Source organism: Colossoma macropomum, unplaced genomic scaffold (assembly GCF_904425465.1).
Source record: "Colossoma macropomum unplaced genomic scaffold, Colossoma_macropomum, whole genome shotgun sequence".
NCBI lineage: Eukaryota > Metazoa > Chordata > Actinopteri > Characiformes > Serrasalmidae > Colossoma > Colossoma macropomum.
The window spans coordinates 37088035-37102518 of NW_023494792.1; the positions used below are offsets into that span (position 1 = coordinate 37088035).

The 14484-nt window shown below is 36.9% G+C and overlaps 1 protein-coding gene across 3 annotated transcripts in view; it reads right to left on the bottom strand.

The window, feature by feature from the left end:
- LOC118812231 (myelin regulatory factor-like protein) overlaps window positions 1-12308 on the bottom strand; it is a 32198-nt gene extending 19890 nt beyond the window's left edge. For 2 of the 3 annotated variants that reach the window (XM_036577053.1, XM_036577051.1), the window contains exons 1-2: window positions 12048-12308; window positions 10785-10870 (exon numbers count right to left, since the gene is read on the bottom strand). In XM_036577053.1, coding sequence (XP_036432946.1) covers window positions 10785-10830 — 46 coding nt within the window. In that variant the 5' untranslated portion in view covers window positions 10831-10870; window positions 12048-12308. The remainder of the gene's footprint in view (window positions 1-10784; window positions 10871-12047) is intronic. The other variant, XM_036577052.1, reaches the window with a different exon arrangement.
- Between the last annotated feature and the right edge of the window lie 2176 nt (window positions 12309-14484).

The window sequence follows — 14484 nt, forward strand, 5'->3', positions numbered from 1 at the left end:
TGCTCCTGGGTCTGAGTGAATCCAAAATGAAAGGGTTAACATGGAGCATTCAAAATCATAGTTTAGAAATGCTCTGATATAAGCATATTAAAAAAGCATAAAACATTTTAACAGTGCTGTTATATTTTTAAGCGCTTTTGAACTTGTTATAGGAGTTTGAAATGGCACCTCATGTACATTTATGATGTCAGTGAGCACAAAGAGCCAATGATCTGCTCTGCTCTCCAATCGATCAGCAGTCAGTAGCAGTAACGCTAATCAATCAGCACTCAGTAGCCGTAATGTTAGCGTCCTACTGCCCAAAACCTGTTCGCTGTAGAAAGAAGGAAACATACAGGTAAGCTTACTTTGATATTTCAGTGATCATCCTTCTGCTTTCCAGAATTAAAGGAAAGTCCTAGGCAAGTGATAAGGAACTATTTTGACTCTGTTTTTAACTTTTTGTACTTTTAGGACTCACACGGGAGCACCCGCTGACATTTTGCAGGCATGTTTTTGGCATATCAGGAGAAATAGGAAGCTGCCAGACTCCCCAAAGACTGTCTGTTTTTGCCTGCTGATGAAGACCCATATGGAAATATATATATATATATATATATATATATATATATATATATATATATATATATTTATATTTATATGGACATTTCAAATGCATTACAATCCATGCTGAAATACATTCCAAACACTAAAATATATTTCAAAATATATATCCATATTAACCAAATTTTAAAATGCATTTATTTTACAATGTATGGGAAAATATTACACATAGAAATGTACCATAGAAAAAATAAATGTATGTAAATGTATTTATAAAATACATTTGAAAATGTATGAAAATAGCCAAAATACTTGTGTAATGCACTTTACTGTATGGAATACCTTTTGAAATGATTTTGTATTCTAGTTTCTTAATTTTAGATACACTGCTTAAAAAAAAATTAAGGAAATACTTAATCATCACAGTATAACATCAAGTCAGTTAAACTTCAGGTATATCAATCTGTCCAGTTAGGAAGCATAAGCAATTGTGAACCAATTTCACCTGCATTAGACAACAGGTTTACTGGAGTGGCAATAGCAAGACAACCCCCAAAAAAGGAATGGTTTTGCAGGTGGTGGACACAGACAGTTGCCCTCTCCTGATCCTTCCAAACTGATTGTTCTCTAATTTTGCATTTTACTAGTGTCCTTGTCACTACTGGTAGCATGAGGTGGTAGCTGCAGCCCATTCCAGTTGCACAGGTTGTCCAGCTCCTCCAGGATGGCACATCCATACGTGCTGTTGCAAGAAGGTTTGCTGTGTCTCCCAGCACAGTCTCAAGAGCATGGAGGAGATACCAGGACATGAGCCATTACATGAGGAGAGCTGGACAGGGCCGTAGAAGGACATCAACCCAGCAGAAGGACTGGTATCTGCTTCTTTGTGCAAAGAGGAACAGGAAGAGCACTGCCAGAGTCCTACAAAATGACTTGCAGCAGGCTACTGGTGCGTGTACTTCTGACCAAAGGGTTAAACAGACTCCATGAGAGTGGCATGAGGGCCCAACGTCCCCTCATGAGATCTGTGCTCACAGCTCAGCACCGTGCAGCTTGACTGGCATTCGCCAGAGAACAACCAGAATTGGCAGGTCTGCCATTGGCGGCCCCATTTTCTTCACAGATGAGAGCAGGTTCACACTACGCACATGTGACAGGCATGAAAGAGTCTGGAGATGCCATGGTGAATGCTATGCTGGCTGCAACATTATCCAGCATAACAGGTTTGGGTCAGTGATGGTCTGGGGAGGCATATTCTTGGAGGGTCGCACAAACCTGCATGTGATTGCTAAAGGTACCCTGACTACTGTTAGGTACTGGGATGAAATCCACCGAACCATTGTCAGAACTATGCTGGTGCAATGGGCCCTGGGTTCCTCCTGGTGCAGGACAATTCCCGGCCTCACGTGGCCAGAGTGTGTAGGCAGTTCCTGCATGACGAAGGCATTGATGCCATAGACTGACCCTCAGGTTCCCCAGACTTGAATCCAATTGAGAACCTCTGGGCCGCCAAGTAGCACCACAGACTGTCCAGGAGCTTACTGATGCCCTGATGCAGGTCAGGGAGGAGATCCCCAGGACACCATCCACCATCTCTTCAAGAGCATGCCCAGATGTTGTCAGGAGTGCATACAGGCACATGGGGGTTATACACACTACTGAGTCACATTATGAGTTGCCGTGCTTAAATTCACACAAATTGGATTAGCCTGCGATTTTGATTTTTTACTTTGATTTTCAGTGTGACTTTGAGCCCAGCCCTCAATGGATCGATGATTTTGGTTTCCACTGACCATTGTTACATCATTTTGCTCTCAACAAATTACACAATTTATATCAATAAAGATTTTAAACTTGAATCTTTTGTTCATCGACATCCAATGTGTGAAGTGTTCCCTTATTTTTTTGAGCAGTGTATTAGCAAATGAACCTTTAACATAGCAAAAGCAAGTGTTGTAGGTATTGATACACTGTGAAAATGCAGTTATGACTTGATATCTTGTTTATTTGAAATACATTTTGTATGAGCGCTGTCTTACTGCATACATGCATGCTAATACATAAGAAATCAAAACAATGCAAAAGTCAGTACCATTCATTCAGTTTGTGTATATTTATACCTGTACCCTTTTTAAAACTACATACAATTGAAAAAATATAACAAATACAGATAGGAGCAATTAAAAATATATTTACAAATTCATTTTTGGCCATTTTCATACATTGCAAGAATATATTTGATAAATACATTTGGAATAATTTTTTCCATATAGGGAGATTCAGTATTTGACAGCTTTTGCATGCAAGACACCCGGATGTTGTTTTTTTAATTAATAGAAAAACAGAATGCTACTTAGAAATTGAATTTTAGATATTCAGTTATATCATCAACAGTAAAATTCAGTTTCACATTTTATATTGACATTAAATTTATTTAAAATTTACATTAAAATTAAATTTCAGTTCAGAATTCAATTTCAGATTAAGAGAGACAGATTAAAAATAATAAAATTCGAATTCAGACATTTGCGTTTAAATTAAAATTTTTAATGGCTCCATACATGGCCTTAGTAACGTTTACATTAAGGCATTTGCATTTCATAGTAGCAAAATGTAATACCCATATTTACTATAAAAAAGGGGGAACTCAATACATTTTACTGTATTTTTAAAACATAAAAGCAGTGTTTTACTGAATTGTTTGTATATTTTCTCTGTGTTTCCATAATACAGCAAAAAAAAGAAAAAAATTAAATAGTGAAGAGTGAAAAATAGTGATTTCAGTTTTCTGGCACCTTGAATGGATATCTGAGTGAGAGTAACTGTGCGCATCCTGTTAAAGTATATTTTATGTTATACATCTTAAATCAAAATATTGTATTGCAATATTACTACAACTGCTTACACTCACAAAGCCCTGTTTTGTAATGAAGATATTACGCTGTCAGTGTAGGAGGAAAATCTGTGTCTGTAACGTTACTGAAAGCCTACCAGTATGACCTTACATTAACATAAAACCCCAAGCTACCCAATAATAGACAGATCTACAAAAATGATAGTTTGAAATAATCTTGAATTTAGTTTTATCTAATATTTCTCATTTTAGATTGTTGTAAGAAGCTTATTCCACTTATTTCTAGATTTTTTTTTACAATTTTTTGTCACCATATTGATTCTATAATTTTGCTTTTTTCAATAATATTCCTACAACAATCTCAAAATGAGAAATATTAGACACAAAAAAATGTTCAGAAACCTTCTGAAAGCTTCTATTTTGCATTCCTTTCTAATTGAATACAAAGTTTTTGTTTACAAATTTTATCATCAGCATAACAATTTGAATAAAAAGTTGAAAATTTTAACATGAATTTCAATTTCAGAATTTCCTTGTATGTCTACTTTTTGCTCTAATGGCAATGAGGACTTTTGCTGGCATGAACTCCACAAGTTTACACAAAAGCCTCTGATGAGTAGATCTAATGCTCTTGAGAGTCGTCTGACATGGTCAATGTCACTAATTTACTTCAATTTGAATAGTAGACTAGAATATTTCATTTTTACTAACTCAAATCTTGTTTATTTCCAGGATTAAATAAAAAAAAAAATCCTAGATTTTCAAAGGTCTCAGACTTTTGGACCTGTCTATTAACTAGATTTAAGATGATTTCACTTGCAAAGATATCACTTGCCAAGTAACTTCCTAATTCATAGGACAAAAGCACTTTCCTGGAACTATGTGATTGCCATGGAATAGAGCACTATGACCTTGATCTCATTACTCTACAACTTCTAGATCAACAACCTCGAGCCTGACCTTGACCTCATGATGGTATGCTACACCTACACCAAGATTACGGCATCAGCTGCTATCTACTTGATTTAGTCATCAGAAGGGGAAACGGTGGGCAATGACCAGAACAAAGCTTTCTGAGGAGGAAATGATTATATGACTAAAAACATGTCACAGTATCTGAATTTAGAATAGGAATCAGTTGATTGTTCCTCCGTTTCAGGGCTCTGAATTCAAAGGCATCTACTGCTGTAGATTTTTAACTCTTGTATCTTTAACAAATATATGATTTGAAGATTGTAAAAGGTCACTAGTTCAGTTAAAATCATAACTACGGGGCTAATCCATGTATTCATTTAGATATCAGAAACAGGTTTTTTATTATTAGTATGACATTTAAGCAGCAGTCGGTGCAGAGTAAATCAAAAACGTAAAACAGTCTAAGAAGACTATATTACACAGTAGGATAGTAAGAGCTTGTGCTGCTATGTTTTGTACAGGTTAGCACTTACTCAGGACCTCCAACCAGCAGTGCACTGTAATAATCCTACCTGGGTAATAAAGACATGTACAGTTTACCAGCATCTTGAATGATTAAAATACTCCTAAACTTGGCAGTATTTCAAGTGAAACAGAAACAGTTTCACATATATTCAATATGTCTTTACCTGACAGGTCAGAGTCAATATTGATACCAAAATTCTTTTCAAAAAACAATAACACTTCTCACTTTGCACATCATTGCATTCTATTTATATTTACATCTTGCACAGTGTCTCAACTGTTTTCGGAATCAGGGCCACAACTAATTATTGAGGTTTGGCTCCCATTTTTTTACCAAAGAATATGAACATGAATATTTAAATGGACATCTTTGTCACTGATTATTGGATTTGGCACTTAATTTTTTTTTTTTCTTAAACTTTGGAAAACATTTGTAGATGCTGCAGAGGTTCTGTAGTCTTTGAAAGTGGGATCAAAGCATTATTTTGATGTACCATAACTGTAACCCACAAATAGTCCCTTTTGTGATTTACAGAACCTACTGAACTATGTTCAGTCAATTAGTGGTAGTCAATGTAAAACTGATTCTTTCTGGGAGCTTTTCTGCCATCACCCCTGTTAGTCATTCACTATATAATGCTACAATAGCCTGTTAGGTCGGAAAAAAATTCCACTAAACTGTTTGGAAAAATAGTAACACTCTAAAAACACTAGAGAAAGCAGATTATGTAATTCAGAGTTTGTTAACATGACAACAGAGCAAAGTACATTCAGGTTTATAACTATAGGGCCTGGGGTATGGCGCTCCACATTTGAAGTGTTGACAGAGGACTCAAACTTGATCTGACAATAAAACTGTGCAAATGTATAGGCCTTTGTATTTTGGAAAGCCTTTTGATTTTTTGCTTTCGTGTGAATGTCTCTGGTATCTCACCAACATATTTCTTCTAAACTGTAACTGTCAAATAAGCCTGCAAGTCAACTCGTTTAGAAATGAGGTAATGTTCGATCAAGATTTGAGACTTCTTCAGAACCTCTTTCTGTAACAAAACCTTGCATATATTTATCAAAGTAGGCTTATAAAAACCGGTAACTGTAATATTTACAAATTCTCATCTTGATGAAAAAGTCACTGCACCCAGAACCAACTTTTAACATGTTCTTATTTCAGTGGAGAGCTCACCAATTATCTTTTCTGTTTTAGTTATTAGTATTAAATTTCGCTGAAAAACAGGTAACACATGTTACGCCCTCTGTTTTTTTGACACACCTGTACGGCTACAACTGACTTTCTAGCCTTTGTATAGGTGCAACAGGTCAAACAAATCAGCCAACTGAACCTTCACTAAGCTGACCCCTTGTTTACTGTTGCTCACAAGCTACTTTATGTGAACTTTGGAGGTAGATAAATTACACTGTGAAATTCTTAGTAACATTTTAACTAATACATCCAAAATTTCAGAAAAAGTTGTTAAAAAGTCTCCAGTGTGCATTTGAAAGTTTTGTGATCTCTTGGCTGCCTAAAAGAGCCAAAAGAATAAAGTCAGAGCCTAAAGCCAACTGATCATTAGACAGCCTAATCAAATAATGATACATTAAGTTGAGATGGGAATAAATAAGCAGGACTTCTTTTTTACTGCAGGAAAGGCAAATGTATGATTATAAGCATCTGGGATTCAAATATGGGCCCACACTCCTCACTCTCATATTAACTGTATCATAAGCTTGCAAGTCAACTCGTTTAGAAATGAGGTAATGTTCGATCAAGATTTGAGACTTCTTCAGAACCTCTTTCTGTAACAGAACCTCGCTGGACATTTTGAAACCACAAAGTGTCAGACCACATGAAGTTACAGAGTGGGTCGCCAAGTGCTGGGGCTCATAGTCCATAAACGTAGTGTTACCAACACTCTGCTAACTAAATAACTGCAGACTCCAAACTTCATTTGGAACTGGCATTAACATCAGCACAAAAACTGTGCACTGGGAGCTTCATGGCATAGGTTTCCATGGCTGAGCAGCTGCATACAAGCTTTACATCACTAAGCACAATGCCAAGCATTAGATGGAGTGGTGTAAAGCACGCTGGACTCTGGAGCAGTGGAAACAGATTCTGTTGAGTGATGAATCACGCTTCTCTATCTGGCAGTCTGATGAACGAGTCTGGGTTTGGCGAATTGCAGGAGAACATTACCTACCTGACTTCAATGTGCCAGCTGTAAAGTTTGGTGGCGAAGGTATAATGCTATAAGGTTGTTTTTCAGAGGTTGGCCAAGGCCCCTTAGTTCCAGTGAAGGAAAATCTGAATGCTTCAGCATTTTGCACAACTGTATGCTTCCAACTTTGTGGGAACAGTTTGAGGAAGACCCTTTTCTGTTCCAGCATGACTGTGCCCCAGTGCACAAAGCAAGGTCCATAAAGGCATGAGATGAACTAGAATGGAGATTGTGAGCCAGGCCCTCTTGTCCAACATCAGTGTCTGACCTCACAAATGCTCTTCTGGGTGAAAGGGCAAAAATTCCCACAGACACATTTCAAAATCTTGTAGAAATCTTCCCAGAAAAGTTGTAGCTGCAAAGGGCGAGCCAACTACGTATTAATGCCTATGGATTTAGAATGAGCTGTCATAAAAGCTGTAGGTGCGGAAAGTGGAATTTTTTGCCATTAATGCTTGATATGACGCTTCAGCTGCTCAACAGTCAGAGGTCTTTAATGTCATATATAGTGCTACATGATGCACCACACGTTTTCAATGGGAGACTGGTCTGGACAGCGGGCAAGCCAGTCTAGCACATGCATGTCTTACAACAAAGCTGTAACACATGCAGAATGTGGCCTGACATTGTTTTTCTTAAACAAGCAAGGACGTCCCTGAAAAAGACATTGTCTAGATGACAGTATATGTTGCTTCAAAATGCTTATGTACCCCTCAGCATTATTGTTGCCTTCCCAGATGTGCAAGTTGGCCATTGGTACAACAACAGCCCTATACCATTATGTGGTATTAGCATGGGTTTCGTCCTTGCTCAGGGTTCAGGCCCAGCCTTCCTGCTGGATCACTAGTAGTGGCACTATACCAGTTGAAATTCTTCCTAGGGTAGTAGCTACAAATAAGCATAGATAACACAACACACAAAGTGCAAATCACACTAAGCTGAATGGCTGAGACAGGTTTCATTCAGTAATCATCTCCTGCTGTGTAATCAGTTACAGTCTGAGTTAATGTTAGTCCAGGTTGTTTGTGACAGAGCGAACATTACAGGGATTTATGGAAGGAACGGCCAGTCTATGGAATATTTAGTTTACCACAGAACATGACAATGGTGATTTTTATTAAGAGCATTCACTTTTTCTCAAAGAGAAAACCAGCTTAGACCTGAAGTTTCTAATATGGGCATGATGCCAATTATGAGAACTTTAGAAGTCTATGTACAGTAAAATCTACTTTACTGAAAGCTAATAAAAGATCAAATCCCTCCATGCATGGTGAACAAGACTCTTGACTTGCACTGGACAGTCATAATAAAATTAGACTTATTGACAGCATGAAACCATACAAATTCACAAAAAAACAGTGGAGTAATGATCTGGATATACTAACATCACCATCTTTTTGCATTCAAAAACTTTTTCTTAGCTGGTGCGTTTAAGCACCTATTCTTGAATTATTCAGATTTTTCATGTCACTTGAAGCACATGTACAGTTTACAAATGTTATTGCACTCAGCCACTAGCAGATAAAATTCAGTTAACTTAGTGGCATATTTCATCAAAGATGATTCATTGATATAAATGTGTTACTGGCACATTTCAGTCAGCCATTGACATATGTCACTCCACTGGAAAATAACACTGTAGGCAGTCTTTTAGCAAACAATACTTGCCTGGCTAGTAAGCAAACTAATGATAATGTTATGGGACTATTAACCCCATAAAAATCCATATTAGATCAAATGTGGCTTGAAGTGAATGTGGCTTTGCACTGAAGGGGCAGTCAGTCCAAAAAAAATAAAAAATAAAAAATCAGACAAATGCTAATCGTCTGACACCTCAACTAACATACCAGTCACAGGATGACTTACTTCACCTCATACCTTTTAGCTGGAAACACAGTTTGTGAAGAGTTAGTTAGCTGATGCCAAATGTGATAAATCCACTAAATTGTGGTAAAAGTTTTATTCCATTAAATCTGTACAATTAGAGTATAAAATGAGTACTATCTGGTAACCATGTAGATCTAGTCAGCTGTGCAAACCTATTTTGTGAGGCTATGCCACAGATTAGGTAAAACCAAGGAAAGCAGACTGAACCCTGAACCAGCTAACCCTGCCACATTGGTGGATCACCCAGAAGACACAGTGTCAAGACATCACATTCCCAACTTTTATTCACACGGGCATCTCACTGCTGTGTGTGTAAATGAAATAAAACCAGAACTGAAGTTTCGGATCATGGATCGGCAGGCAAAATGGTCATGCGTTCAAAATGGAAAGAAATAAAATGCATAAGTTCTACTTGACAATTTATCAATAATTATTGATAATAAACATAAAATCAGTAAGCATTCCCAGCCCTACACATTTATGACTTCAACTTTTCATGCTTTTACTATGTTTTTGCAGTTTAATAAATAATGCAGAGTGCCATTTCTATGTTTTTATTATGTTTTTATTATTGTTTAATAAAAACAAAGTTCGTTTTTTTTTCACACACTCTTGGAATAAAAATTAGTAGAAATCCACAAATCAGGACGAAGAACAAAAAAATTAGAAAAAATAGTAAGAAAATGGAATTTTGAGAAAAATAAAATGATTGCAGAGGCTCTAATTATGGCTCTTTCCTGTCATTAGCCACTTTTTTCCATGCTGACAACAGACAGAAGTCTGGCTTATGAGACTTGAATTGTCCTTCTATCATTAAAGTTCTGGCATGAGATGAATTGTTTTACTTATAATGGACAGGGGAACCTTGGGAATCCTCCCTGCCATAAGTGCTCAAGCCAAGTTTGACAATAACTGTCCTCATTCTCTCAAAACGCCACTGGATGTGGAAAATCTACTGTTCATGTGACTGTGGGAGTTTTATTGCCAAGCTTGAACTGTGAGCGAGCTTGTAAAGTGAACAGCCATCAGGTCACATTTGCATCTCAGAGTTGGGATCACTGTCGAATGGAACAATGTGTACGAAGATGTGGAAAGTCAGAATCGCAAATGGACTCCCTGGTGTGTTGGCAGAGGCAATACGTGAGCAAACAGATACTTGTACAAATTAATAGACCATTTGGATAGTGGCTTTATTCTCAACCACACAAGAAATAACATAAAGAAAGTTTTGGAGGACAAAAAAAAGGAATTTGCAGGATCTGATCTCTATCCATTGACCTTTTATACCATGAAAAGAATATAACCTGAGCAACATAAGAGATTGTGTGAGATGGCAATCAAGTTCTATCAATTATGTTATAGCAAGACAAAAGCTAAACCGTGTAGTGACGTAACATGCCAAGACTGACCATGTCCATCTCTGATCTCCAGTCCAGTCCAGTCATTTTTCACTTTTAGAAATATTTTAGAAATATAAAACCATTGAACATTCTCAGTTTGTTCACAATGTGAGATGCAGTGTGTTTTGCAATCTGTTTATGATTATGAAATGTGCTTGAAAAGACAAATCAAACTGGCTGACGTGTAAGAGTCCTTCTTTTGTGTGAAGAAGACAGAAGATAAAATAAACATAGTTAGGTTCCTCAGTAAAGACAGCCACTGCTTTTAATAAGAAAAATAGAGATCATTGGCAACACTTCTGTTTTGGGGAGCATGTTCTTAAAATTTCAGCCAAAAAAAAAGAGCACACTATTGGAGGCTGGGATAGGCTCCAGCACCCCACCGCGACCCAGAAGGATAAGCGGTTTAGATGATGGATGGATGGACTATTGGAGGCATCTTACCATCAAAAAATTGCTGGAGGGCCTCATTTTCACCAAGTACATCCATTGGACCTTCTCCAAACCTTCTGGGCTCCACCGTGCTCCACCTGTTTTGGTAGATAATTGTTAGTGACTTATGCTTCTGTAATTTACAATTCACTTTTTTATTTTTTTCCCCGTTTGTTTTAGATGACCACTTTCACTGTTCTATAGTGTGACTTTTCAAAATTAGCATGTTCATATTAGGAGTACCACATACATGCACTCAGGGAGGTCCACAAAAGAAACACTGCACAAAAGTGAGGGTTTTTCAAAACATTTAACAACTTAACCTGTAGTGCTAAAGATTAAGATACAATAAATCATCTAGACTAACTCTTCATGATGATGGACTAAAAAGCTACAGCCAGCTGAATGACATCAATCTTCACACAAAATATTTGGTGAGTTATCAACAATAGCTAAAATATGAATTAAAAACGCATATTCACTATACTAGTTAAAATCCTTTTCAGTGCTGTTCAAAACTAAATCAACAGGCATCAATATCTCAAAGTCAGTTCTCTGGATTTTTACACATTGTGGCTAATGAGATGACAAGGGAGCAAAATGTCTATGTGGTTTATCGTGTTGGAATACTCCAGTTGGATCATATTTAAAGGGATTAAATGAGTTGAGATGTTAATTGGCAGGCCAACGTAGTACTTTGTGGCCCACGGGAAGGATATCTGAGAACGATGCTTCCACTATTGCTGTTCATAGCATTGTATAAGGTACGTAGAAAGTGCTCAGCAAGAATTCTTGTCTCTCTCACCCATTGCTTTTTCTAGTCACCAGTCCTGCCAGGAATGACTGATTTACTCCTACCTCAAATACTGATCCAAGCGACCTAGGGTTAAAATCTAAAAGTAAAAATCTTGTATTTACAACCACGTTTCAGGATGCTTAGAAAATCTAAAGTGAAAATAAATGCAAAACATTCCCTTATTGGACAGTTCCTTAGTGGAACTGGAAAAAGAAAATACCTGAAATAACCTACTTTGGCAAAAAAAAATAAAAAATAAATAAATAAATAATAATAATGTTGGCTGTTGTCAGTACCAACAAATACAACTCTTATTATGGCCAACAGTGCCATATAAACATCAGTTCCAATCGATGTCAGTAAAGGAAATAAGACAAACTAAAACTTGCCATCTGTAAGTGAAGAGTCAGGTTAATCAACTGCATGGACAAAATGGTTGGTTGAGTATCTTATCAGATAACGTCAAAGACAGATATTACCTTTTCCTTAAGATGGAGTTGCCAGGTTCTGTTGAAGTCTCAATTTGCCAAAAACAACTTCTTATTCAAGTGCAATCCATTTGGTGGTATTCCATGTAATTCCACAGGTGGTGAAATACCACAGGTAGTATTCCATGTAAAGTTTTAAAAACTCCTGAAAATAAATTTGTGTAGTTCCTTATTTAATGCAAATGGCGGCCGTCATGCCTCCTGAATCTAACACGTACTTTGTTCACTGATCTCAGAGGCAAAATCCATCCAACTTGGCCTGCGCAGGCGTACCTGTTTGCATGTAGAGGAGGGGCTGATGGCCTTGCTCCAAGCCATAAACGAAGCATTCTTTATGGCCTGGCAGACCTATTCTGGAAGAAACGCTAAGGAAAACCTCGCTTCCTTATCTAAGTCTGGCCATTAACAGCAAACAGAGCAATGACATCCCAGTGATATACTTTCCGTCTCAAACTTCCAACAACGCGGCAGGGCTCCTCTAGCCTGAAGCATATGGGGGTGTACAAAAAAATGGAAACACCACAAAAAATACTCATTGGCTGTTGTATCAGGAACACCTATCATATAGGTGCACTTTGTAAATTTACAATTAGTGACTATAGCCAGTCTGTTGCTGCACGATTTATTAACTCTATCCACTCTACCCAGTGCATCAATGGAAGAGGACCACCACAGAACCACCGCTGCCCAGGTATTTTTTGTTCTCAGAACAGCAGTGACACTGACATGGTAATGTGTGTGGTGTGGTGCTAGTGCATCAGACATGGCAGTACACTGTAAAAAATGTTTGTAGAAAGTACTGTAAAAAAAACTATCAAATAGCAACAGTAAAAGACTATAAAGTCCAAAATAGTATTTCACTGTAATAGATACACTGAATTACCCTAAATCAAGAAACAGTAAAAAACTTTAATTTTTACTGCTGTATTATGTAGAAAATACACAATTTAACCATGAAAATACAATTTTTTGGTCAGATTAATGGGAAAATACCCTAATGTCATAAGCAAGTAATCACCTTAAAATTGATGCTGTAATTCTGTTTAAATTACAGAATTTGTTGTTACAAATTCTGTAATTTAGAGCTGCTTCTGGAAACCTCGGAAGGATTCAAAACATGTAGCAGTAGTTTTCCAACCGGATATTTATTCAAACCTAATCCTAGAATCTGTGAATGCTGAACTTTCCATATGTCAAAATGAAAATAAGCACCACTTGCTAACATTTAAGTTAGCTAGCTAACGTTAGCTAGCTAGCCATTATATAAAATTTTGGTAGGCTAGCGAGTCACCTCTTTTAGATGACTGTTTGCTCTCTCAGAAATTTGAGAAAGGCACGTTTAAGTGGGACGGTGTCGAATTTCTGGTGTAGTAAACCGGTGTGTAAACTTGTTAGAGTTGCTAGCTAGCTAGCTAGGTTTGCTAAGTGGCCTAGCATAGCTACATACGTGCGAGCTTAGGCTAAGTTAATAACTCTGCTGGACGACCGGTTCACTCCAGCTAACCTGTGCTAACCCATGATTAATATGAGTTCAAATATGAACGGGAGACATCGAATGACTGGTGCAGGCTAATGGGCTCATAGACCATAGAGCAGATTTGATGCTTCTCTCACACGAGTTTAGAGAATAAAAACGTCAATCGGAGAGAGAGACGTCGATTGACTGGTATAGTTAAAACAGTAGGTTAATAAGGTCAACTGAGCTGAGATTTGGTAACTAGCTCTCAAGTGATTTTACATGCGAGCTAACCTAACTATCCTAGGTTATATCAGGCTAAAGTTTGTAAAATCTGTTCTTTCTTCTCCTTATGTCACTATTTTTAAAAAAAAATCCTATTTCAGGGTGTCTTTTTCTGCTACTTATAGGCCCCCTACCCCCTCCTCACACTGGCAGCTTCAGGAGCCTTTTCACCAGGGATGAACAAAGTACAAAACTTCTGAACTTGAGCAAAAGAAATTTTCTTTATTAAATATAAATGTGTAAAAATAAAAGTATTCTATTTGTCTTTACTTACAAAAGTTCTTGCTTTTAAAGTAAACTTTTTTTCAGAAATCATAATGCATCAGAACAATACTATTGTTTTTTTTTATTATTATTATTATTTTTTTTTTTTTACAAAAGTCATTATACTTCAAGATTATGGTAAAATAAAAATTCTTTCTCACATATACACACGCACAAAGGAATTGTGGACATTAGCAAGATTAACTAGCAAAGTGAAAAATATAAAGTTTCACTTTGATTTCAGATTGACTTTAAATGTACTTTATCAAAGTATCATAAGTAAAAGTAGTACAGAGAGTTATTGCAGTTATATAATTCTGGTGAATACTTTCAGATGTTGACTGAATACTTCTACACAAGTAGTATTCAACCCAGAGCATTTCTGCTTTTACTCAAGTTACTAACACCTGTCTTACACAACAA